Source organism: Argiope bruennichi, chromosome X2 (genome assembly GCF_947563725.1).
Source record: "Argiope bruennichi chromosome X2, qqArgBrue1.1, whole genome shotgun sequence".
In the NCBI taxonomy this organism is placed as follows: domain Eukaryota; kingdom Metazoa; phylum Arthropoda; class Arachnida; order Araneae; family Araneidae; genus Argiope; species Argiope bruennichi.
This window is the reverse complement of record NC_079163.1, coordinates 118,659,203-118,684,845: the sequence shown is the minus strand read 5'-3', so window position 1 is coordinate 118,684,845 and position 25,643 is coordinate 118,659,203. Positions and strand designations below refer to the sequence as shown.

The 25,643-nt window shown below is 27.7% G+C and overlaps 1 protein-coding gene across 1 annotated transcript; it reads left to right on the top strand.

The window, feature by feature from the left end:
* The first annotated feature begins 7,660 nt into the window (after positions 1-7,660).
* LOC129960980 (zinc finger RNA-binding protein-like) lies at positions 7,661-21,537 on the top strand. Its single transcript, XM_056074763.1, has 2 exons — positions 7,661-8,033; positions 19,371-21,537. Exon 2 carries the CDS (start codon positions 19,431-19,433, stop codon positions 20,745-20,747), a length of 1,317 nt encoding a protein of 438 aa, XP_055930738.1. The 5' UTR covers positions 7,661-8,033; positions 19,371-19,430; the 3' UTR covers positions 20,748-21,537.
* The last annotated feature ends 4,106 nt before the right edge of the window (positions 21,538-25,643 follow it).

The following is a 25,643-nucleotide window of genomic DNA, read 5'->3' as shown; positions in this document are numbered from 1 at the left end:
CAAATGCAATTTCAATGGTCTGACGCGGAAATTTCGAGAGATGGATGACAGTCCAAGTTCGCATATGTCCTCGTCATCTGAGCGAGGTGCAAAACTACAAAGTTTATTCCCAAAATAACCTTAGTGTTCCTGGGTTATAATTAAATTAGACCTTCCTTATTGGAGACACATACTCTACGCAAGAAACCTTTTCATGCTATGAATGTGATGGGATTATAATTTTTTTGCACAACTAAGCCCTTAAATTTCAGCTCTTATAGGATAACAGTCAAAAAAAGTAAAAAAAGTCAAGGGAGTGCTTAATCTTGATGCAGATAGATTTATTTCCAAATTTTTATGTATCGCAATATGTTTAGTGGCTAGTTTGATTATTGTTATGGGATAATGCATGCAACAATCCTATAGATAATGTTCGTGGGGAACGGGTAACTAACTGCATGTAAACACACCCACATATGGATTGCAAATTCCTTTGTTTTTGCTAAAAAAGGTGCAATATTTGGTTCGCACGAGTGGTTCCCGAGCCGCTAGCGACTAACCAAAAAGCCTTTCCACACCTCGAATTGCATCTCTCGGGTATTTCTCAAACCATTTGCTTTGCATGTGGGTATTCTTTTTTATAGGTTTCCTCAAAAATAAAAAACCAAAAGTTTTGCAATTTGTCAAATTAGTGTAGTCTGAATTTTCATTTATTTCCTTTCATGTCATCTTTTGTAGACACGAAAATTTTCAAAACATTATTGTACAATTTTCAGTTATAAAAAATAAAGTGAATTCTACAAATACATATTTAATTACTTTATAATTATTTACTCATTCTTGCATCGTTCCTTGCCGATGAGCTTTTCATTTCTCGATTATTTTCCTTAGTAGTTTTGGATGACAGCCAGACTAAGACCGCTTTCCACATTATCTTTAATGTGACAACAGATTTCTTGTTTTCTTTCTTTAGGCTTTGACTGCGCGTTCGTTGACTTGGTTTTGATAGCCGAATAAAGAATTTCAAGGCTACTATTTCGCCACATATATTTCACCATTTAAAAATCCTTATTAACCTTTTCTTTAGATAATAATGTTGAAAACTGAAAAACAGCATCTTATCAGCAATTAAATTTGAATGAAACATGTGCATGCTGTATTACAGAAAAGATAATTTTATGAATTTTAATGTTGATTTACTGCTTTCCTTTATTATTCTTCAAAATTTAATTGCTTTAACAAAAAAGAAAAATACTAATAATTTTTCAATACACTTTTTAGATAAATTTTTAATTGAAGAAAATATTATTCAAAGCATTGCTGTCTGTTGTATCTGCAACATAATCAATTGTCATACGCCAAAGTTCACGATCAACAACGGACAAATATATATACAGGGTGTCTCAAAAATATTAACCGCAGCTTTTATTCCTTAAATATTGATCGTAGACATATACTGTAAATTAAAAAGTTGAGTAAAAAAAGGCGCAAAATGTTATGAAATCGATTAAAATTTTCAGGTGATTAAACTTTTAAAAATACAAAAATTATACGAACCCCGTACAAAAAAATTCCCAGTGAGTAAAATGTGCCCCATTCTCTAATTCTCTAATAAATACAAATGTTTACAGTTTCAGTGCAGATGACGCGACGCAGGAATGCATCATAAGAAAATTAAATATGCTTCATATCTTTAGTTTTAAATACAAATTTTAAAATCTATGCTTCCTGAAAAATACTTTAAAATTTTATAGCATGAATTACACAATATAACTTAAAAAAAGCACAGTCAGTGAACTTGTATAAAGTCTTATGTAATCTTTCATTAAAGTACTTACAATCTACACATTTTTAATGCTTTGAACCAATAAATAGTAAAATTATTATTTGTTTATTAAATCATTACTTTCTTCGTTAATTTGTGTACGACCCCTAAAACTCGAACATCCGGCATGATTTTTTCTCTTTGCGAACTCATATCCATTCATCGAAAAGTGGTTTAAGTCAGCATTTATGTAGTTTCATATATGTGAGACTTTTTGTAATAAAATGCTAAAATTTCGCACATGACCTTATTAGAGGATGCGGTACATTTTACTCACTGGGAATTTTTTTGTACGGGGTCCGTTTAAAAATTTAAATTTTGTATTTTTTAAATTTTAATCCCCTGAAAACTTTAATTGATTTCATTGCAATTTGCACCTTTTTTGACGTAATTTAGTAATTTACAACTGCGGTCAAAGTTTTTGAGACACCCTATATATATATATATATATATATATATATATATATATATATATATATATATATATATATATGTAACAATTTTTGGAATCCTGTCGGCTCTTTAATATGTAACATTATTTGTTGTGAAGCAGAATGCAGTTTGAAGACAGTGAAGAGACTTTTTATGTTTTTAAATTCTTTTTAATCCATCGGGAAAGCATAATTATTTACAAGCAAAGACGCGGACATTGCGCGTCAGCCACAACGCGTTGCAAAAGCAGAAGTGGGGAAAAAAGGGCCGAAATAAATTATCCCTCGCCTTATATAACCTTAGATTTTGATAGGGAAAATATTTCTTCATTGTGCTAATATATTATTAAGATTCTGATAGGGATTTCTGCCGCATGTCAATCACATGTAAGGGAAACACGGGGATCTTTTGAGAAAGAATGTGCTTACTGGACATTTTTTAACCCTTCACGCCGAGCGTGTGAAAGTATCGGCGTTTAGCTGATTAAGCAATTTTACGAAGCTTCTCTTGAATTAATTAAGTAAAGTGGAATTGGATCATGAAATAAGAGAATATTTTTAGAATGAAGTTACTATGGGCTAAATTAAGATAAAATCTTGGAAATTAATTAAATTGAAATTAAAAGTTTAAAATATCATTATATATATATATATATATATATATATATATATATATATATATATATATATATATATGAAAATTAAAGCCATTCACTTTGGAATTTTTCTGGGTCTGTTTTCAGAATAAATGATTCTGATAGGAAATTTCTCACGTTCTCTTTTTGGAACGTGAGAACGTTGCATAGAGAAAAAAATACGATAACAAACTCAGCTCGATAATTTCAGTTATACTTAATGTACTTACGAATCCACTTAAGAGTGAATAAGTAAATAAAGACCTATTTTATTAAAAGAATCATTTATACGTCTTCTTTTAACTCAGCAATAATTCTGATTATTATTTGATAAAGTTTTGAGAAAACATAAACAGCAGGAGTGAGGTCCAACAGATAAGTAAGAAAATATCAATATGTATGTAGATTTATATTTATTTTGAATCTTATCGGAAACTATGTATGCTATTGTGTTTTAAACCATTTTGCAGATGATGTTCTCTCTAATCGAGACCATATAGTTAATTTCTAAACCATTAGAAATTAGTACAGATATGTTTTTAATTGGAAAAATTCTCTAAATGACGTAAATATTATTTTTAACACTTTATTTACTAATGTGTAATATTTTTTGACACATTAACATTTGAAGCCAGAAAAAATTCTGCTATTTTGTTGCTAAAACAGATCGAGTTATGAAACAATCAATATCAATATTTAAAATGAGTTTATTCCATTTCAATAGGTGCATAGAGGAAATTCTGCCAATCAACCCAATGCTGAGGCGGAAGATGATTGGTCTAACTTAATGAAATTTAGTTAGACCAATTATCGGTGAAATTTAGTTAGACACTCGGTGAGTTTTGACTGCAGAAATGTAGAACTTTTTTTTAAATGTTAGTATAATAAGAATATTTTGCTAACGAAGACTCACAAGACCGGAGATCTGAATGAGAATTCAGACATCGTGATTTTTTCCACCGTACATTTATTGAGTCAAACAACATAAAAAATAATTCATATAATTTGTTGAACTAGAAATATACACTTGTTTTTCACAATTAGGAATTAACTATTGGCCCCAAAATAGAACAGATACCTTATAAATTTCAAACAAAAACTTCATTTGAGAAAAGGAAAACCTTCAAAACGTATGGATTTGTTTGATTCTTCAATATTGCAAGACGGAAATACCTAATAAATTCCTTTGAACACGGATTTTTTTTCAAAATTCGGTAAATATTTATATAATGTTCCTTAATGATTAAAGCCCTAATAAATTCCAGTTTTGCTCAATGAGTGAAGCATTTCTTGTTTGTTGGACTGACTGTCTACAGAGTTGAAATTTATGATTTGAATGCGGGTCTTTTGCATTTAAGAATGACGTTTTGCTAATTTTTTCTTCTTTATAATAAACTGCACATTCCATAGAATTAAAATATTATAGGCGATATGTTTTGACAGTCTGTCAGTGGAATATTATTACATAAGAAACACCTAAAATATTTGTACAATATTTTCAATTAATATTGTACTTAAACTTTCATTCTTCTTTAACAAAACACATGTAATTTTTCCTCTAGTTCAGTAATACCTATATTTTTATGCATTTATTACCTCAGCCATATTATTTAAAAATTATAGGATATGAAAAACTTTCCAAATTGTTGCATTTTCTTTCTTTTTTTTAATCTCTTTTAATCTCTTAAATTTTTTAATGAAAAATATAACAAGGTTTTTTAGAATTTTAAAATAATCTATTTAATATTATAACGTTCTTTTATACTATTATTCTAAATAATAGACACCATACTTAAAACTTTGCTATCATTTTTATCTTATCAAGAAGATTAGAAACCAGAATTTATTATCTTACTTTGTCTTTCGATAAAAGAAGCACCTTTTCTAGTTTCCCCAGCCAAAATTCTTCTTATCATTTGAGTTTTATAAAGACATTCCTTTATCACTGGTTCCATTTCTTAACTATTCAATTATTTTATTTACATCGTCGTTGTCTTCAAGCCATGTGGAATAAGCAAAAATATGAATTTACTGTTCCGTTCGGCTAGTCCAATAATTTTAGTCAAAAAATCTATGTTTCTTCGAAATAATTAAAAAAGGGTGTTTTTTTTTTTTTTTTTTTTTTGCCCAAAAGAAACCATTCTTATGTCGCCTCTCGATGTTCTGCTGTATGCTTCTCATATTTTGGAAGAATGCCAAAACTGTGTCTTAGCAATCTGGGCACAGGTCTGTGACCAGGAAGTTTATTCGAAGAAAAAATAAATAAATTATATCTTAGGATTTATTGTTTTCATCACTTCAATTAAGATGCATTATGACTTTCTTCGCTTTCACCTTCTGGTGAAGTGATCTTTAGCTGCCAGTTAAAAAAATGTGTAGTGAAATTATTTCTTTCTTTAGTTTTTTTTCTTGATTAATCAAAAACATCAAATTCAATCTTAAAATTAGCTACCTGAATGTTGTAGAGCATACAAATTTTAGTTAAATGAATGTTATATTATATATTTTACAGCGGAAGTACGAGGCGAATTAAAAATTTAAATTATTGTAGAAAAATAAATAAAAATCATATTTCTCGTGAAAGACGACCTATAGAGGCAAATAACTAATCTAATTAATGATTATATGCACATTAACATTTCAATGTGTAATGATTATATGCACATTCGTATTCATATGTTTATTTTTATAAACATATAAAGGCACATCAATCCTAAAATCTCTAAATTTATTTTCCGTGACACCCCAATAACAAACTCCATTGCATGTTGCAGCCTGCATTATCGATGACGAATTCCTCTTAATACCTCGCACTATTCTGCTGGGATTCTGTGGGCTCTAAATTAAATCCAAATCATTGCATGCTGCCAAAAAAGAAAGGCTATCTAATTTTATACTAGAAAAACTTTAACAATGAAATGGTTTTAAATATCTGTAACGTGAACTTATTTTTAAGATTGTTATAAAAGGCATATTCAACAGAAAAGTATCGAATAGTTCACTCAGACACCTATTTCAAATTCGCTTATCAAAATTAATAAAAAATGAACACTTTACATTAGATCTTTCGTGAACAAACTTTTTTTAAAAAAAATGAATCTTTTAAAGATTATTATTTTCAGAAATTAATAAAATGAGTGAAACAGTGAGTTAATAGTTCACATCCTTTTCTAAATCAAAAATAATCCTTTGGTCACAAATTGCTCAGTTTTTATTTTCTGAATACATAACTAATATAATAAAAATGGTATATATAGCGAATCAGCCGGAAGCATTTTTATGCTGAAATTTCGCCATTTTTCAATTCCTACTATTAGTTTACACTATCCCTATATATATTTATATATCTTGTTCAAATTTTCAATCGTTAATAAAATACTTTTTATTCATCCACTTAAGTTCAAATACATTTTTTTAAACTTGTAGTGGTTGGCACTTGATGTTAATATAGTTTTTTTAAATATTAATTCATTAATTATTAAATTTTATTAATTTTTAATACTTTAAATAGAGTTTTAGCATTTTGTAATGAAAATTGGAAGCAACAGGTAGTAAGTAGCTCAATCGGCAAAATACAAGGATTCCAGTATTTTTCACGTGAAGGTGAAGAATGCGAGTTTAATTCTTGCGAAAGTAGGAAGTCTTTAAAAAAAAATTTTTATATTACTTGTTTATGTGTTATGTTTATTTTATATTACTTGTATTCAAAAATGACGTATTGCCATTTTCCATTCTACCAAACAAGAACTAATTATTTGCAATTTTTTACTAATATTTTTATAAATTCATTTTCCTATAAAGAAGCAGCGTTAACATGTGCGCTTTTTTCCTTTTAGTGCCTGTTTTATACAATAAATATTAACTTAAATGAAAAATTCATTACTTTTTTTATGAAATAACAGATAACAGATGAAATTGACTTTTTGAGATAGTTTCTCTTCTTGGTATAAATTTAAATAAAATTCTATTATAACTAACCGAATTCTTTAAAAATCTTAAATAGATTTAAAAAAAGATACAACCAATATATGCGATAAATGATTTTCAAACGAATATAATAGCTAATTTTTCCCATAATATTAATGAAGTAGGAATGTGATTTCATTCTATATATTTTCTATGTAGAAAAACTATTATATTGAAAGTCTACCATATTTAGAGTAATTGATTCTTTACTAGAATCAAAATGAAGGAAATGATCATTTAGTGAATAAAAAACTTCACGAATGTGAATAGATATATGGTGAACTTGTAATGAAATATTAATGATAATAGAATTGTAAATATGATAAAAAAAACTAATCAAAATAAAAATATTCTGAAACGATGAAAAAATTGATTATTAAAGTAAATTCTGGAGAAAAGTAAAGTAAATTCTGGTAAAAATGTATGGATGAATAATTATTTACACTTCTTTTTGTAATAACATTCATTATTTTTTCATCAAGCTATGGCATCGATCTTATTAGAAAAACTATGTTATTCATTTAGTGAAATTTGGAAAGAAAACCTTTCCAAAGAAAATCTTTTTTAAGGATTTTTTTTAAGTATTAGCTATTTAGTGTTAAATAAAAAAGGGTTAATCCAAGACTTTTAAGTGAAATACGAGACAAAATTTCAATAAGAGAAATTGTCTAAATTCCTTTTCATTTACCCTTGACAAAGCAACAATATAAAATACACGCGCGTAAACTCTCGACCTTGATCCGCTCATTTTTACGAATCTGTTCTCCCGGCATGCTCATTGCAGCTACTTCTAAACGCGAACCTAAAATTCCCTCCATCGTAATTCTGCTTCACGAATCAGGCGAGTAATCAGTAATCGCCCTCGCAAAGTCGTCTGCGTAACAGGAAGTTCCGTACTTGTTCGAGAGTAATTCCATTCGCTTATCTGCTGTGTCCAGTTACCAAAGTCAGTCAGTGTAAAAAACGATCAAGAAATCTGTGCTGCAGATATTCGATAATATAATCTCACTTTTTGTTTCCAAATACTATCGGAACCTATTTTATCTAAATATAGAATTTACAGAGTTGCTATCGTTGGAAATTTTAATCTGAGGTTAAGGCATATACAGTTCACATATGAGCTGCATTTGTATTTGATACTACTAGAAGATCGACATTTTGAAGCAAGTCCAGTGTTCAGTCTCAAAAATTATCAGTGTAAGTTCTATAAATAATTTTTTCTCAGGTTACTTAAGTATTTGCCATCTATTAGTTACATTTTAAAGCTTTTTATTATTAATAAACAGTTTAAATAGTTTTATGCATTTTCGTATATAATTTGTAATTTTTCAGTTTTAATGCATTTTCGTATATAATTTGTAATTTTTCAGTTTTAATGCATTTTCTGTCGTTTCTGTGGAAGACATTTCTTTGAAAAGAAAGGCAATAGTATAGAATATCAGTTATCAATAATTGTATAGAATTCCATATTTCTGTCTTTTACCATTTGGAGACCAAATATGTAAAATTTCCATTAACTAAAATTACCCTGTACATGAGAAGGCGCATTTTATTTTTCATGATAATTTTTTAAATGACAAAACACTGTATTAAGTATGTTTTTACTTTTTTTTTGGTTTGTTTTTAACTTACTGCTTTGCCTTTCTTTTTTTTTTTTCATTCCGAACTTTTAAAAAATAATTAGTCGGTTTTAATTTTTCCTAGTTAGAGTGATTACGATTATTAGTATTATTTTTGCCAAATCATACATTGAAACTGAAATACTCTAGTATAAAATGCTGTGAAATGCAATTTTGATGATTTTCCTGAATGTAAATAAAAAAAAAAAACTCTTGGAAGAGATATATTGAAAAATCTAGTATTTAGTAAAATCTAGTATTTAGTCTAGTAAAAATCTAGTCCTTAATGTCAAATTCTTTTTTGAAAATGTCTCTCATATTGTAATTTCAAAAAATAAGAAAATAACTAAACCAATATTCACTGGAGATAAGATATAAGATCTAGAATTGCTGTTGATTATACTGCTGAAAATTTGCTATGATTGCAATTATATGCATATCTGGAGAAAACAGTTTAATATATATTAAATTTCATTTAATAAAATATGAATATAAAATCGATTTAATTGCTTTTATTAAAATATTAATCTAATGAGAAACAATCTTGAAATATAATTTATTTCTAAAAATATATTTTAATGGTGATGTCTATTTCTGTAATTCCTGTGATTCATTCCAAGAAGAACAAGTTTGTTCCGAAATTCTCTAACGATTTCTTATGCTGAAAGTTGTTCGATATGCGTTCATAATAATAGAGAAATGGAATGTTTTCAAGTTGAACCTGTTGTTGTTTACTGAAACATACTTTTATTAGGTTAAAGTATTTACGCATAAGTAAAATATGAAGAGATTTAATTATGCATGTCAGTTGATTGTTTTTAAACTATACACACGTCCATATATCGCCTTGAAGATACAAATGAAAACATTAGAACACAGTTATTTTTAAATTTGAGATAGATATCCAGGCTTTTGTTATTCTGTCATAGAAATAGTAAAGTTTGCAAAAACCATCTGTTCAGGAGATAAAATATATTTTAAGAATTCAAGATTTTGTACAACATTGCAACACTATTTTTGATTTCGTATAATATTATATAATGCCGTACATTAGGGATGTGAAACTTTTTAAGAGCCAGCCAAAAAGAAAAAATAACAATCTAATATAATTTATGATAAAACTGAATTAGAACTCAAAAAGTAATATTTTAAAATAATGCATTGAATGCAATTGTTATTAAAATTCTATAAGTCATTCATAATCTGGTTTGAATTAGAATTTGCTAATTATATTATAATTTAAAAAAATAAAATTAGTATAACTAATTGAATTGCTGAGCGTTGTTTGGGGTGAAATTTTCCTGACTTTTTTCCCTGAGGAAAGATTAACGGTTTAATTAATTGTTACAAAGACATCAATAAAATTTCATGAGTAAAATTTTAACTATAAGTTGTATGCGAAAACGTCAAACTCTATGCGATATTAGCAGTTGGCAGAATGCTTAAATATTGATAAAAGAAGCTTTTTTTAATAACGTCCTTGAATGAAAAAAGATTAATATGAATAAAATATTATAACCCTCAAAATCTTTCTATTATATGCAAGTTTTATTTTTAATTTAAATGATAAAGTCTTTTGTATTAAAGAGTTATAGTGTATCGTACCTTTTTTTTTTTTTTTTTGAAAAGGTATAGATCATCCCTAACAATTTTTAAAAACCATAATAAGTTAATTTTACACTTATTTCCATTATTAGTAATACTCAAACACTTATACAAAATTTAATGAAACTTCGTTCGTGGCAGTTTAAATCCATGTTTTCATTATGGAAAATTAAGGTTCCTAATTTCAAGAGTGAGTTTAAATCTCCGTCGACCGTTAAAAATAGTAGTAAGACTAGAATCAATTTTTATGTAACATGAAACCTCAAAATAATTTTCAAGAAAGTTTTTCATTATCAAAAGGGTTATAAGTTACTAAAATATCTCACCCTATGTTTAAGCTATTCTAAATTTCCTTTATTAAATAAATTTTGGGCGATTCAAGCACTTAGCTAACGAACTACTGCACATGCACAAACAAAACATAGTTTTTAGTTAATAAAAATGAACTATTCGGTTCATTGTCAGAAAACCTTCACTAACACCTTTATTTTGCTTCATATAATTTGTGAACAAAATGTGACGAAAATTTATCTGTTTAGTAATTAGTGTGTATTCTCATAGAACGTCTTGTACTTTTTAAATCGAACGATCTCTCGTCTTTGAAAGAGAGAAATATCAGATATTGTGAGAGATTCTCATGCTGATTAAGAAAAAAAAATACTAAATAAACTAAAATGAATTTACAGTGACGATAGAAAAATACTTTGCCAATAAAAATAGAAAAAACTGTTAGGATAAGGCCATAGCTGTAGTAAATATCTATATACTACATGTTAATACTTTTTGAAGTTTTAAATTCATTTTTCATCGGTTATGCAGAGGCATGCGTTTAAAATAGAGATACCATGTGTTAAAATATGCTTATTAGTAATAAAAACATTATTATTATTACTAACTTTAACCTCGATGTAAAAAAACTATTCATTTAGCTCTAAATCCTCTGATTTTTGAAAGCAACGGAAATCTGAGAACAGCTATATATGGAGGTTTATTAATAAATTATTCAGTGAATTGAACTCATCCGCCTTCAGCACATTTATTTTCAGAATGGGAGGCGGAAAGCCTCAAAAGTCACTAATTAACTGATACAGACCTCTTAAGCTTCAATAGATATCATCCTACTTTGAGATATGAAGGGACCGCACACTTGAATGAAGAATACAAAGGGTATTTTTTTAAGAAATAAGCTTTTTTATAGTTCAAGACGCCTAATTCTATTGCAAAAAAATCAACCTGAAACATTTTACGTATATTATTACCCCGCCCTTCGATACAAATTATTCTTAAACAAACTGCCGTCGTTTGATGTAACATTTCTCTTCTTTAAAGATTTCAGATGTGCTTGTTGAACACAGTCAGATCATCTTTTAACGCTAAAGGTACTCAAATAGAGATTTCTGCATGCGAAACATATGCGTTTTTCTTAAGCATGACAGAAATAGTAGAGTAAGGTATATATTTTTGAGAAATGTCCTAGATTTTGTAAGTAAATAAAAAAGTTGTGAACTTCTGTATCCCAACACATATAAAGAGATTACGTGGAAAATTTAGAAAGATGAAAATAAATTGTCTGTATAACACACACACACACACACACACACATATATATATATATATATATACTTTTTTTATCACAGATTATCTAGAAAGTATTTTGTTTTTTGTTTGTAAAGTAAAACCAAATGTAATATAAAGCAAAATAAATATTACTCAGTAGAAAATCTACTGCGTTAAGTTCGTAGGGTATTACAAAATATTTCTAGGTACACATTTTGTGATGTTTAAGATTAAGTATTTTGATCATGACATTTGTGATTTTTTTCTTCATAATATTCTATTTAGCTTATATGACTAAGTCTATTTATCTTTTATCTTATATTGATTTTCGTGGTGTTCAGTATAGCCATCAGACCATATTTCCAGAAATTGCGTATGTTTCAAATCCTGATAAAGCTCAGAATATTTTTTTAGTTTAAATAGACTTTAATTATTGGTGTCTCATTAGCTACGTTCAAGAAAATTAATTGTAACCTTGCTTTTAAAAATGAAGTGATATTACTGATATAATATGTTTTATTAATTATGAAGTAATATTATTGATGTAATATATTTAATATGATTCCTTAGCCACTATAATTAAAATTAAGTAGTGTATATTTTACATGTTATTTCCTAGACAATGTGCAGGAATAATTTTGAAAGAAAATTAATGTATTGAAAACAATCGCAATAAGTATTGTTTTATTGATGTACTAAAGACAAAAAGGATTCAATTTAATTATTTCTTACTGATTTTGAAACTCATTATTTTATAATCTTGAAATATTTTTTTTTCACAAATTCGAAACAACGGAGCATTTTTTGAATTAAATTGATACTTAATTAAGTTAATTGGTAATTAAATGACGAAGGGGTTGAAATTGTGCATCATCATTCAGAACCTAAAATTTCAAAACTCAATAGTTTTCTATTAATTTTTTTCTTTACTAAAATCTTACAAAAGCTTATCAGTTTTTTAAAAATTTAAATCTTGAAATGCATACTCATGAGTAATACATTTTTAATGTCATTTCTGGAGTAAAAAAAATCAGCTTACATTAAACTTTGTATTATAATGTATTACATGTAACTTTGTATTGTAAAAACTATTAGCTTTACAAATGATATATGTCCTGATTATAATATTTCCGATACAATCATTTTTATAAATGAAATGTGCAGAAATTTAAATTTATGTATCGTATTCTTACAATTTAATATTTATCTCATTCAAATCACTGAAGTATTTAATAAATGAAAAAAATAATAAAACTTTTCAGAATACTTCATGTAAAATTTTGCTAGTAACTCTTTCCGTTATCATTTAAAGCTATCCAAGAGGGAAAAGCAATTAATAACTGTAAAATATAAATAACAGATGTTTTTTCCTTTAAGGCTCTTCTGATGATAACTTGCTCTGCTACCTACACCCCTCGTGCAACAGACACCGGCCCTGCCGTGTTGGTTCTTATTAGTAGAAATCAGGGAGGGTTAAGAAGGAGCGAACTACATTAGATAAAGATTCTTTTGGGCGCAGTGGTCTTCCCCATTTTGCTCTCGTTTTAATTAAGAAATCGCCAAGTATGTAGAGTAAACATCAGTTTGCCCCTACAGTTTGATATTTGTTTGTCAGAAAAAATGAATGTCCGAAAACAGTCATCGATTATCAAAAAACTAAAACTTTTATATATGATACTATTTTATTTTAAAATTTGTTTATAAAAAGCTAAAATTAATTATTGCCATTTTAAAAATAAAGCAAATACAGTATGTACTATCATATGGAGTGTAGTATGCTTAAATATTATACAAATAAAAATGACTCTATTGAAAACATTCTACAAAACTTTTAGTTTGGCATGTACAAACGTTTTAAAAATCGGTAATACGTATGTGAGTGCAAAAGCTGCATGGGATATTAAACTCCTCGATACTTATTTCTTTCATTTTCTGATTAAATGACACTTCCTTTATTATGTTTTCTTTTCAATTCCTCTAAAAATGTAAAAGATATCTGCAATGTTTCTGAGTAAGTCTTAACATGAATCCTCTATATGCTGTGCTGGCAGCCGAGCATGTAAAGGCGCCAATTTCTAATGGTATATCTGAAAATTTGGCCTTGTTATTCGACTGCCGACTGGAACTTAATAGAAAAGTAAGCACATTTCACAGATTTCTAATTTCCTACTTTCAATTTGCACATTTCATCCCCTAAAGTGCATTTTGAACTCTATACGTTTTTTACCCTTTTTTACTGCATTTTAAATACATATTATATCGAGAGAAAAAAAAACTACTTGTGGTTGTCGTTTCTATTTTGGATTAAGCATATGTACCAATGTACACAACAGGGAGGCGCCACAGTAATATCACACAGGGCGCCATATAATCTGGAAACGACCCTGCTGTTAATGATTTCATTGCAGTTTTTGGCTTTCAATAACAAATCATAAAATGCGATAAGAATTTAGACTCCCCATTGTAAGGGTTGATTCGAAAAGAACTAGTTTTCGCCTTTTCATACCACTCTTAAATATAATTTTATAAATATATGCTTTGCATACTTTTTGGGAGAAAATTCTAGTCAGAAAATAGCATAAAATTATTTCACATATTGTTTAGATATAAAGTTTCAAAAGAACAACTTTCTTACTAATGAGAAAAAGAATGAATAATCACTTTAGACTCTCAAAAAAGATGGTTCTTTTTTTTTCTGGAGTGGGGGGGGGAGTATTTCCTTTTTTCCTTGTCAGAATTTCTATTTTAAGAGGAATTCTAAAGGTTAACCACTTAACCTTTTATATATAATAACATCTGATGGATTTAATGATGATTTAAAGCTAGAAATTTACCATCTAATAGACCATCTTACCATCTAATATAGATAAGATAATTATCTAACAAATCTAATCATTATTTGTATTTTTAAGATTCTTCTTTTTTTATATAAGTACTTTTTGCGTATCGCATTCCATCCTAGCTTTCAGAATTAAATCATGACAGGACTGGCAGCTCATTTGAGATTCATTAGAATTTTCTTTTAACTGACTTATGGAAATGTGAAAACATAAATAAAAATGTCTGCACTCAATGAAGTGTAATGAATACAGATGGTCTTAAATTTTTTAATGACTGATATCTGCAATGGATCTAATAAACACTCTTCCCACATCTCATTACACTGGCTTATGCTGTGTGAGATGGAAGGTTATTGTTGAGGACTAAATAAACTTTATAACTAGAGATTAAAAATAGTTTAAAAGTTAGTTGTTCTTGTCAAATATTTTATTCTTTTTTTTGTGATTCGTTGTTTGATTTTGTTTTCCTTTGTAATTTTTCCCCTGCTCTTGAGTTAGATTTACGAAACAAATCGAAGAATAAAATAAGTAGGATTATCATTATTTAATGGGAAACATACACATTCTCTTCAGGTATTGTATTTTTAATTAATTATTTGTTTTCTTTGTATTTTTATTCTATTTTTTTGTCAGTACTGCTTGCTTTTTGACTTATTGGATAAGATTGGCTAATTTCATGAAAAATATTCACATGCAATAATCACCAGTATGTATCTTTAATTGATTAGAAATTAATTCTTTAAGTTAGATATTTATAGGATAACTAATAATTATTGATTGATTTTATTAGTGAATTCCTCACTTTAAATATTTTCCTGCGACTCATGGATTTCAGGTTTAATCTCGTTAAAATAAGGTAAAGAGAAAATGATTTGTCTGCCTTTGTTTACATATAAATAGATTAAACCAAGTGTATATTACTGTTATTTTCATAAAAAATTAGATATCTTATTTAGATATCTTTACCAGATATCTTAGAATTATTAACTGATCTTTTTAATGAATTCATAATAATAATAACTAATACTTTAAACTGAATATTATTTATTTTTTCACTCAAAACTGGTGAGACATTACTTTTTAAAATAAACCCCTTCAGTTATAGTAAGGATACACACTGATAATTAGATTTAAACCCATTTCTCTCATATAGTTTCATTTATTGGTATTATGGTTTAAATTATTGAGAGTAACAATTAAAGCATGATAGCTGAAATTTATGAAAATATTGAAACTACTATGTAAATAACAAGAGTGAAATCAATTTTTAAAAATAGCTACTGATTAACTTCTAATCCTCTACCATCTTCTACCATCAAGGTTTAGAATTTCTCTGTTTATCCGTCCAGATAACATGAAGGATACAATTTATTAGAACATTATTAACAACGGGAAAAAGGAAATGGGAGTATCCTTCTTGAAGTTTGGAAATATAAAGCGTTTGGGAACATTATCTTGATGGTTTCTTTTATCAAAAATCATTTCCTTGAAACTAATTTGTTCTAACAGCATATATCCGTAGAGGAATTAAAAGAAAAAAATGAAAGTAAAACTGAAAAACATATAAAAGTTTTTTTTTTTTGCAAAAAATGGGTAAAAAAAATCATGCAGTTATTATGAAGAATTTTTATATATATAAGTATTAAAATGATTGTGAGATCTAAAAAAATTAAGCATAAAGTACATAAAGAACTTATACACAAGCAACAAGAAAGGATTACAATATGTTTTTAAAATGTTCATTCATAATCCATGTGAATTCTTTAGAGTTTTCAAAAAATATTATAAAACGAAAGAAAGAAAAAAAAATTATGATCTTAATTTTGTTATTTGTATCAATTTTCATTTGTAAATAGTTCTGCTTTTAAATTTAAATCAAACTAATATAATATTTTCTTCTGCACACGCACTTTATCCTTTAATGAAAAATGAATTAAACAAAGTTTCTCACAAAGACAAGCGAACTGTTTTATCCAGTGTTAGTTTTAGGAACTATTTGTTCATATTCAATGAACTATTTTTTTCAGTTTTGGTTCAAACTACATTAATTTTTTGGATTATTTGGTATTTCCTCAGATTCAGATATAACTAGTTCAGTTATACTTCAGTCCTTTTGGAAATTTTTGGAATAAAATGTATCGAATTACAAATTTTAAAAATTAATTTTATAATGAAGCATCAAATTTGCTCTTAAATTTATATTCGTTGTTTATGTACAGCGTATTTTAAATACTAATATTAAATCATAGTGATTAAAATAAATTTTTATGAATTTAGAATTGAAATATTCATGACTGCTGCAACAAAAATTAATAAGGAGAAAAGCTAAAAGATGGGAAAACTTTCATTTTCTGTATAGTGTAATATATTAAGTTAAATATATGGGAAAGAAAATAAAGAGTTTTACGATAATTTATGACTCTGCTTCATATAAACATTCACAAATGTGTTTCTAACAAAGCAAACGTTCTTAAAACAGCCTTTTCTCCTGAGAATCAGTTTAACTGTGATGTCCTCGTTGAAGAATCTAGATTTAGAACTGGCGAATGACATTTTCCTGGGTTTATTCCATCAAAGATGTGTCTTATTCGTGGACATGATATATCTGTTGGTATCAAAAGTCTTTCTGATCTTCCTCATGAAGTTTAGAATGGGGATGCTATCTTAACTAACGTCCTTGACATTTGACGGCATTGGAAATTACAAAATCTAGTTCAAAATAACCCTCCTGTCACAACTTCAAAATAAGGTGTACTAATCTAAGCTTGAAAATCGTTTTTTTAAATATATTTTTATGGAATACATAATTTTTTTTATTTATATGCCTAGCATTAACTTTATATTATTAGATTAACAACATATTTTGAATGTGGGAATTCTACAATTTGAGATCTCGTTCATATTACCCTGATGTTACTTAAGTTTATGTTTATTTCCCAAACTTATTCATCATAATAATGTACCATTATGGCCACGACAAGACTTTAGATATGCTAGACTCAAGCTTTCAGCGGGTAATAAGTGGGACAAAGACTCGTGCCAGCTTGTTACATTTAATGAGTAAATGGTTCCAATGCCATCACTTAATTAACACTGTATTGGAGACAGAGATAATGAAGCTTATTGGTTCGAGTTTGCACTAATGCACCACGTCTACCTTGATGATTTATGTGAAGGCAGAGACATTTTTTTAAAAAAATGAGATATAACTCCACTCCATACGAAGAGAAAACACTCATTATTGCTATCAACACTTCAGTAAATTTTAGAACTTTTAATTAATAGGAAGGCGTCGTGGAAATGCTTGCTTACAATCTTTATTGGTAGAATATTTGTAATCAGATGAAAAATGATAAAATGAACTATAATAAGTCAATAATAATACCGAAACTGGAAACTATTCTTTTAGTAAAATACAAATGTATCTTAATGTATTGAATTTAGTATATTTAAAACCAGTGTAATTTTGATTCTTTGTGTTTTTATATTATGAAATATTCGAAAAGGATATCACATGAAAAATGAAATGAAAATAGTCGATTTTTTTCCAATTGGATTAAATTCAATGATACATATCATTAGTAGAAAGTATTATACCTTCAAAGGAACCTGGATAATTCTAACTTTGCAATTGGTTATTATGTCTACTAATTTTCATAATTTTTGTAAATTACAGAATTCTTAATTTTTAAGGAACAGTCATTCGTAATATATGTTGCAGTCTAAGGGAAAAAAAATGTTAAACAGTTTTAATAAGGACTGAAAATTTCGAAAATATTGTACCGGTAATCAATTTGCATAGTAACAACTTTTTCACTTGCAGCCTAGTAAAGATACGCTTGCTCTATATTTTTCAGTTACTATAATGTAAATAATTATTTTACATTTTGAACTGTTGTAACGTAAGATTAAAGACGCAGCTTTAAATGAATAAGCTCATTTTGTATTAACGTGAACTGATTTTAACATTTGAAACTTTTTGCTCATCTTGCAAGCATTGACAACGTGCAATTGGCTATCAGATGACATGTTCGTTTTTTATTGCCACGTGATTGCGACGTTACAGAAGTTGACTTCAACATTCGACCAGTTAAAAAGATAAGTGCGAGAATAAAGTAACAATAGTAATTGAAGGAAATAGATCATTAACAGTAATTCAATAATCTGCAGTGCTGAAATGTTTAGATAAAAGTATTACATTTATATGGATTATAAAAGTCTTTGCTTTGTGTGTATATTTTTTTAAGACTGGGTGAAATTTGTCCCCCACTGAAATCCTTAATTGTAACTTTTTTTTTTTACCATTAACTTAAATAGAAGTCAAGTAGCATAAAAAATACTCCTTATTACAAATTCTATAGTATGTATGAGGCATGTATTAGTGGTTCACTTATCCTTCTGTTGGTTTTCCCTCTGAAACAAGGAGGTAAATGAGAAACGAAATACCATGGAGGCCATGAGAAACGAAATATATAACAATCAATTTTTTTTGCTTAAGAAGCATTGTTTGCTTTTATTTCGGAAAAATTAAAATAAATTCGAACGTAATTTAAAATATTTTCATATGATTAGGGAAAAAATATATGTCTAAGTACTTATATTACAAGGAAATGATGTATATTTCTGGGATGTTCCTTAACAAAAGGGTTATTTTTATGAGAAGTATATGCTTGGTCAGACTAATTTATATTTGTATGATATTTTTATTTAAGGCCGTTCTATAATTGTATTTAAACATCAATTAGCTTTTATTTTAAGCATCTTTTGTTGGTTTTATTTATTAACGTGTACAAATGTATATACTGCAACAATATGATGTATATTTCTGGATTATTCATTATAGAAAATGTAAACTTTGTCAGAAATCTTAAATTTGGCAAACTAATTTAGTGAAGCGTATTTTTCTTTTTCAGGTTACGACACGATATTTAATTTCCTCCGCTTTGGCAGCATAATTTTCTAAACGCTGAATTATGGCGATGAAAACTAAAAGCGATGGAATGGATCGCAAAGACGAAATCAAAATATGCAAAGACTGTAAAATTTCTTTTCCTGATATTTATGCTTATACTGAACATTTAGAGAGTAGGGAGCATACTAAAGTTGTTATGAAGCAAAAATACGGAAAAAAGTACCTTGAAGCTAAAACTAAACTGGATGAAAAGAAATTGGCGAAGACATTTGAAACTCCTGACGAAATGTTACACACTGCTGTTAAGAATTTGCAACCCGTCGAGGAAGTGCCAAAAGTTGTTGAAAATATTAAAAGTTCAGGTAGTTCCAGTGACAAAGACATCTCTATCAGTGACGACGACAACGATGACGCTGAAGTTTACACATGTGAAATATGTGAAAAGATATGCACAGGTTTTGTGACGTACCAGCTTCACTTGCAGGGTAAGAAACACCAAAAAACTGTGAAGAAAATTACACTTCTTAAAGAAATGAAAAAGCAAAAATTGTTACCTGAACCCAACAATGTGCCAGAAGAGGAAACTTTATTAGATCGACTGTTTCCCCAGAAAAGGGATATTTCTTCTAAATTAGAGTGCAAAGTATGCAAGAAGAAGTGCTCGGGTCCAGAAGCATACAAGATGCACTGCAAAAGTGAATCTCATCAAAAAAAAGTTGCTATGGAAGAATTATTGAAAGGTATGGAAATAGAAGGTCTGTCTCTTGCAAAAGATCATGAAATTGATGGAGCAACATTTGCACACTGTGACATATGTAATAAAGAATTCTCTGGTCCAGTACCATATATGCAGCATATAAAGAGCATTTCTCATGTAAAACAAGAGTTACGTAAGGATCAACTCGGTAAAATTCAAAATCTCATTATTAGCAAGGAAGAAGATTCAAAGTTCAAGTGCAAAGAATGTGGTAAGATGTTTAGTGGACCTATTCCTTTTAATAATCATTTAAAAAGCTCGGCCCACGGTAAGAAGATAAAAAAGAGTGCATTAATTGACAATCTAGAAAAAAAGCATCCTGAATTGGTAAAGACCCTTATAGCGGAAAATTCCAATGGTAGCGATGAAGATGATGGAATTCAACTTGGGTGTAAAATTTGCCGTGTGGTTTTTAGCGGTCCAGAAGCAGCAAACGACCATTTCACATCTAATAAGCATAAGAAAGCCAAGCAGAAAAAGACAATGTTTAAAAAGTTCCAGCAACAACAAAAGGCTGGAAAATTATCTGAAATCTCTGGGGTTGGAAAAAAAGGAACGAAATCCGACTCGGAGGATAGCTCAGATTTTGAAGAAGAATTCGATATTATAAACGAATCATAAAATTATTTTTAGCATTGTTTATTGGCCTTTATTAATTTATTAACAGTCGATAATTCTTACATTTAGATAGGAATTCAATATCTTAAAAATCTGCTGAAATATAATAGATTTTTATCAACGTTAAAACGATAGTAGTTCAAATAAATTCACATATTTTTATCTTTATTATTTTTAATCTTCTCTTATTTATTTATATTAATAAATGTATTTTGATTGCCACCAGTGTATATGTTCTGATTTATATTATATACGTTCTCTTTATATATATATATATATATATAATCTTTTGCTGCATAGGCAAATTTAATAATGGAATGAGTTATTTCAGTGAGTAAAAACATATCACATATAAAAGCATTAAGGAATTCTAGAATAATGTTTTATTCAAACTTTATTTAGTTCCTAAATAATTTTGTACATGACATTTGAGGGTATGCTATTTATTTTCTCTGCATAGAATTTCAGATTATGAATAATAAAAATTAAATTGCGTATTTGCAACTATTTTAAATCAAATTTAAATATTGCCATTCAATAAGGAGTTCAATAAGGAGCTCGTGTGTTAACATGCTGTATTTCTATATATTTCTGAATATAATTTTTGATTCTCCTATTTGTCCTCTTTCTCTCTCTCTCTCTTTCTTTTGTAGATAAACACATTATATTTCATTAAAAAAATTAAAAAACTGTCTTTTAAAAAAAATTAAAGTCTGTCTTGATATATATACACACACAGAGAGAGAGATTATTTTTTGTTGCATTTGAATTTAGACTTTGACTCTTTGAAACTTCTGTTAATTTTTTTTTTTGTGTGTATGTCTGAAATGTATTTGATATGTTGAATATTGTCAACAAAGTTTTATGTGAAGTTTTCTTTCAAATAAATATTTCATTGTGAGCATTCTGTTTTTCAGTTATTTTTATTTTTTGAAATGAAATTAATTTATATGAATCTCTCCACTTTTATTCATCTAATTTAAGTGCATTTAACTCAAAATGTTTAAATATTTTAAAACATAAAGGATATATATTTTTCTTCTAATATGATGTGCAGAAATTATTTAAAAAATTAAATTGGTAAAAAATTCATCTTTCAGAAATGACAAATTTGTCATAAGTTTTATTACATTATTACAGCTTTATTATACGAAAACTGGAATAACACAAGATGACTTCTTTATATTTAATTAAAATTATGGTAATATAGAACAATTATTTTATCACATTAATCAAATAGAACAGAATTAATCATTTTAATAATGTAAAAAAATATAGCATTAGTTGTTTTCAATGTGTTTGAACCTGTTATATTTTTTGCTCTATCAGGTCGTTCTATAGAGGGCTAATTATTTTTTTAAACTAATATCTATCAATTTTATTAAGAAATTGTTAAATTTTTATCTGTTCTGTTATTCATTTCATAAATATGCATAGTTAATTTAGACATAATGAGAAATTCTTATAATTGACATATATTATTTAATTTATTTTTATAAAGCATTTAGTTATTATCTCTGAGTCGTCCTAGACGATTCTAGTCTTTAGCTTTACTTTCAAAATAGTTACATAGAAACAACGTTTTTTTGGTAGACTTGTAACTTGACATGGTTAATTGAATTTTTTTTTATATATCATAATTTTTCTGGTTTGAAGATTTAATGCAAACTTCTTACCTCTTATATACAAAGAATGCACATTTTCGAGATTATGCTTTTATCTGTAGCAGATTTTTGCAAGCGAAGAATAGCGCTTGTATCTGGCATCATAAAACAAATAGCATATAATTCAGTAATTTGTTTTTGAGTAATGTATGTATATTTTCCTTCAGCAGTCGTTTAGAAAATATGACATTTTCTTAGACCGACAACAATTCCTGTTATTAATACTATTTCTCATGTTGCATTGAACAACATGCATTACAAAATTTTTTAAAAAGACTACTTTTTGTGATTTTTTTTTCGTTATTTCAAGATCAGAGTTCATTTTTTTTTAAATTTCAGCTCTAAGATTTTTTTTTAGAAATTTAGTTAACTCCCATTTGTCGGCCTGTACAATCACTAATTCTTAAATTTGTTTTGTAAAAGCATTTTTTATTGATTCTGAATTTTCTTAAACTTACATTTTTAAAAATTCTTTATTTTTATTACGTTTTTGAATAGGCGATATTTTATCATCCACATTGAATAGCTTATTGTACTTGCCAAAATATGTCATTATGAGCTTTTCTTGACGAATGGTATTTTTTTTTTTTATAAATAAAATGATTGCATAGATTATCTAAATTGTCCTCTGTAACTACTATAAGGTACTAAAATAATTTTTATTTGTGGATTTTCTTATCAATTTTCCATAATATTGCCAATAGAAATTTAGCCTTAGAAATTCATCGATAAATTTGTTCCCGATTAATGTCTGATGTAATTTTAATATCAGTTGATATTGTGTGACGGAGCTATGCCACTACGGGCATGGGTCCACAATCAGTACTGATTGAAGAAGAAACTGCCATGATATAGAATAATAGTCCGTTTCGATTGTATATCGATAAAAGAAAAACTGAACAATATTTCTATGGTTAGATTCTCAAAACCATTCTTACAATTTTAAGCCCTAGTTTCAATCTCAGAATTCAATGCATGTAAATTCAAATCTGTAACACGATCAAGCATCATGCTGCCATCTGCTGGGTTCAAAAAGAGAAAGAAAACGCCTTGCTCTGAATAAATATACTCTACAGTACTGAAACGGTTTATAAATATTTCCCCTATTATTTATTACAAATTATTTTTGAAGATCTAAAGAAAAATAATAAGAAATGATATACTTTAACAAAAATGGTGTTTACTTTAACAAAAATGGTGTTGACAATATTCTTCTATTTCCGAATATAAAGTAAATAATTTCGAAGTTCTAGTATAGTTAATCAAAAGATTACATCAGTTTCGAAAAATTCTATTAAAGTTTGGCTATTTAAATGTCAGTTAAAGTTCTAAAAATAGATTAATCATCTTCTCATGGCTATTTTAATGAAGAGTTACTTAATTTCGAAAATAAAAATATGTATATATTTTTCATTTGTAAACTGAAAAAAAAAATTAAAAAAAAAACCCTAGGTGTATGATACAATAATTAATTTTTAAAAACTCTTCTGTAACAACATTTGTGTTCTGAAGAAATTTAATTGAGATTTTTGCAGCAATTATGACTAAAATAACATATTCGGAGAAATGTAATAGAATGATGCATAGAGCTGCTATCTGTCGGATTGAAAATAAACAATAGAGAAATACTACTACTACTACTAATAATATATATATATATATATATATATATATAGAGAGAGAGAGAGATTTGTAGTTCTGTATCTTTTTATTTATTTATTTTCACACTCATAAAATTTTACTTTTATAAAAACCAAAAGGAATGTATGACCAAAAAACGTTACTCGGATAAACTAGAAGATATAGAAACGTCATTATAATAACGAATAAAATTTACATTATTATTCCAACTGTAGTATATGAAAGTAGTGTCCTCCAACTTTTAGGACTGGTTTTCCCGGCCATACTTTCTTTAGGAAATTAGGTTTGTTTCTATGCTTCCTACGTCACTTAAAAGTTTATTGACTTTTGAATCACTATATATTGACCTTGTCAATATATACAGCTATGGGTTTTAAATGTTCATTGGTTATGTTTCCATGATTAATTTTACTATGCAACCTTAGAAATATGATTTGTTTAAATAGCATAAGAATTTAATCGTAGTAAAAAAAAAATGCTTCTCTAATATCTAATTACAGTGTCATTTTCATGAAGAGATATTTGAAATAAGGGTTTTAGATACGCACTGTTGTTGGAAGAGACGGAGAAATTCAGAAATATTATCAAGTAATTACAGATAATCATCTTCCTTGAAAAATTTAATGGTTATCTAAGTGATAAGAATTTATTAATAAATACTTTAATGATAAATATTCTCAGATATATGTGCTTTGAAGTCTAAGAAATTTACTTCTGAACTTGAAGATAAAATAATGGAAGACAAGTTTCTTGCAAATAATTTGATAATTTATGTCTTATGGGTTAGAAAAATAACCAGCAGGATAGTCTTTCCGAAACTTTCTCTCTCTCTCCAATAAAGAGCTTATTCCTTTCCCTCTGCATAAAATTGTGGATCTTTGGTAAGACCAAGAATACCTTGCACGGAATTGGCGAAATATTGACTAGCATTTTTACTGAATCTGTCGTATGAATACGTATTTTGGTTGATTTTTTTTGACCGAATAAAATCAAAATTTGACACGGAACTAGAGTTGACCGAATAAAATCAAACATACCGAATAAAAATTACATACCATATATAAATATACACATAAATTCCACAGACCGAATTTTATTGATTTAAGTCATTGCGTTTATGATTTATTATGTTTGTATGTTGCAAAAATACAGACCGACAGATGATCAACTATTTGACAGATTTGGCTCAAAATTTGATAATAATCTACCTTTTAAATGCTAAATTTGATACGCAATCCTGTGTTACAAATTTTATCTGTCTAGCTCTTTATGTTTTGTAGTTATCGAGTTCATTTTATTCAATTAGTCAGGCAGACATACTTCTGCTAAATGGGCTTCTTTAAAAAGTTAATGAAAATTTGCACATTTGGAAAAGACTGTATAATAAATTTCATCCGTCTATCTCAAAACATGTTTGAGTTATTATGTTCACAGACAGACAGACAGATATAAAACGAAAAATATGTTTCGAGATCAAGGAGGTCTGACACGTGGAGATTCGTCAAAATCTCGAGTTAGAGTTTATTTTCTTTATACTTCGTATAGGAGGAAGTAAAGAAGCATATGGATTACATGATATCAAAATGCCTATTTT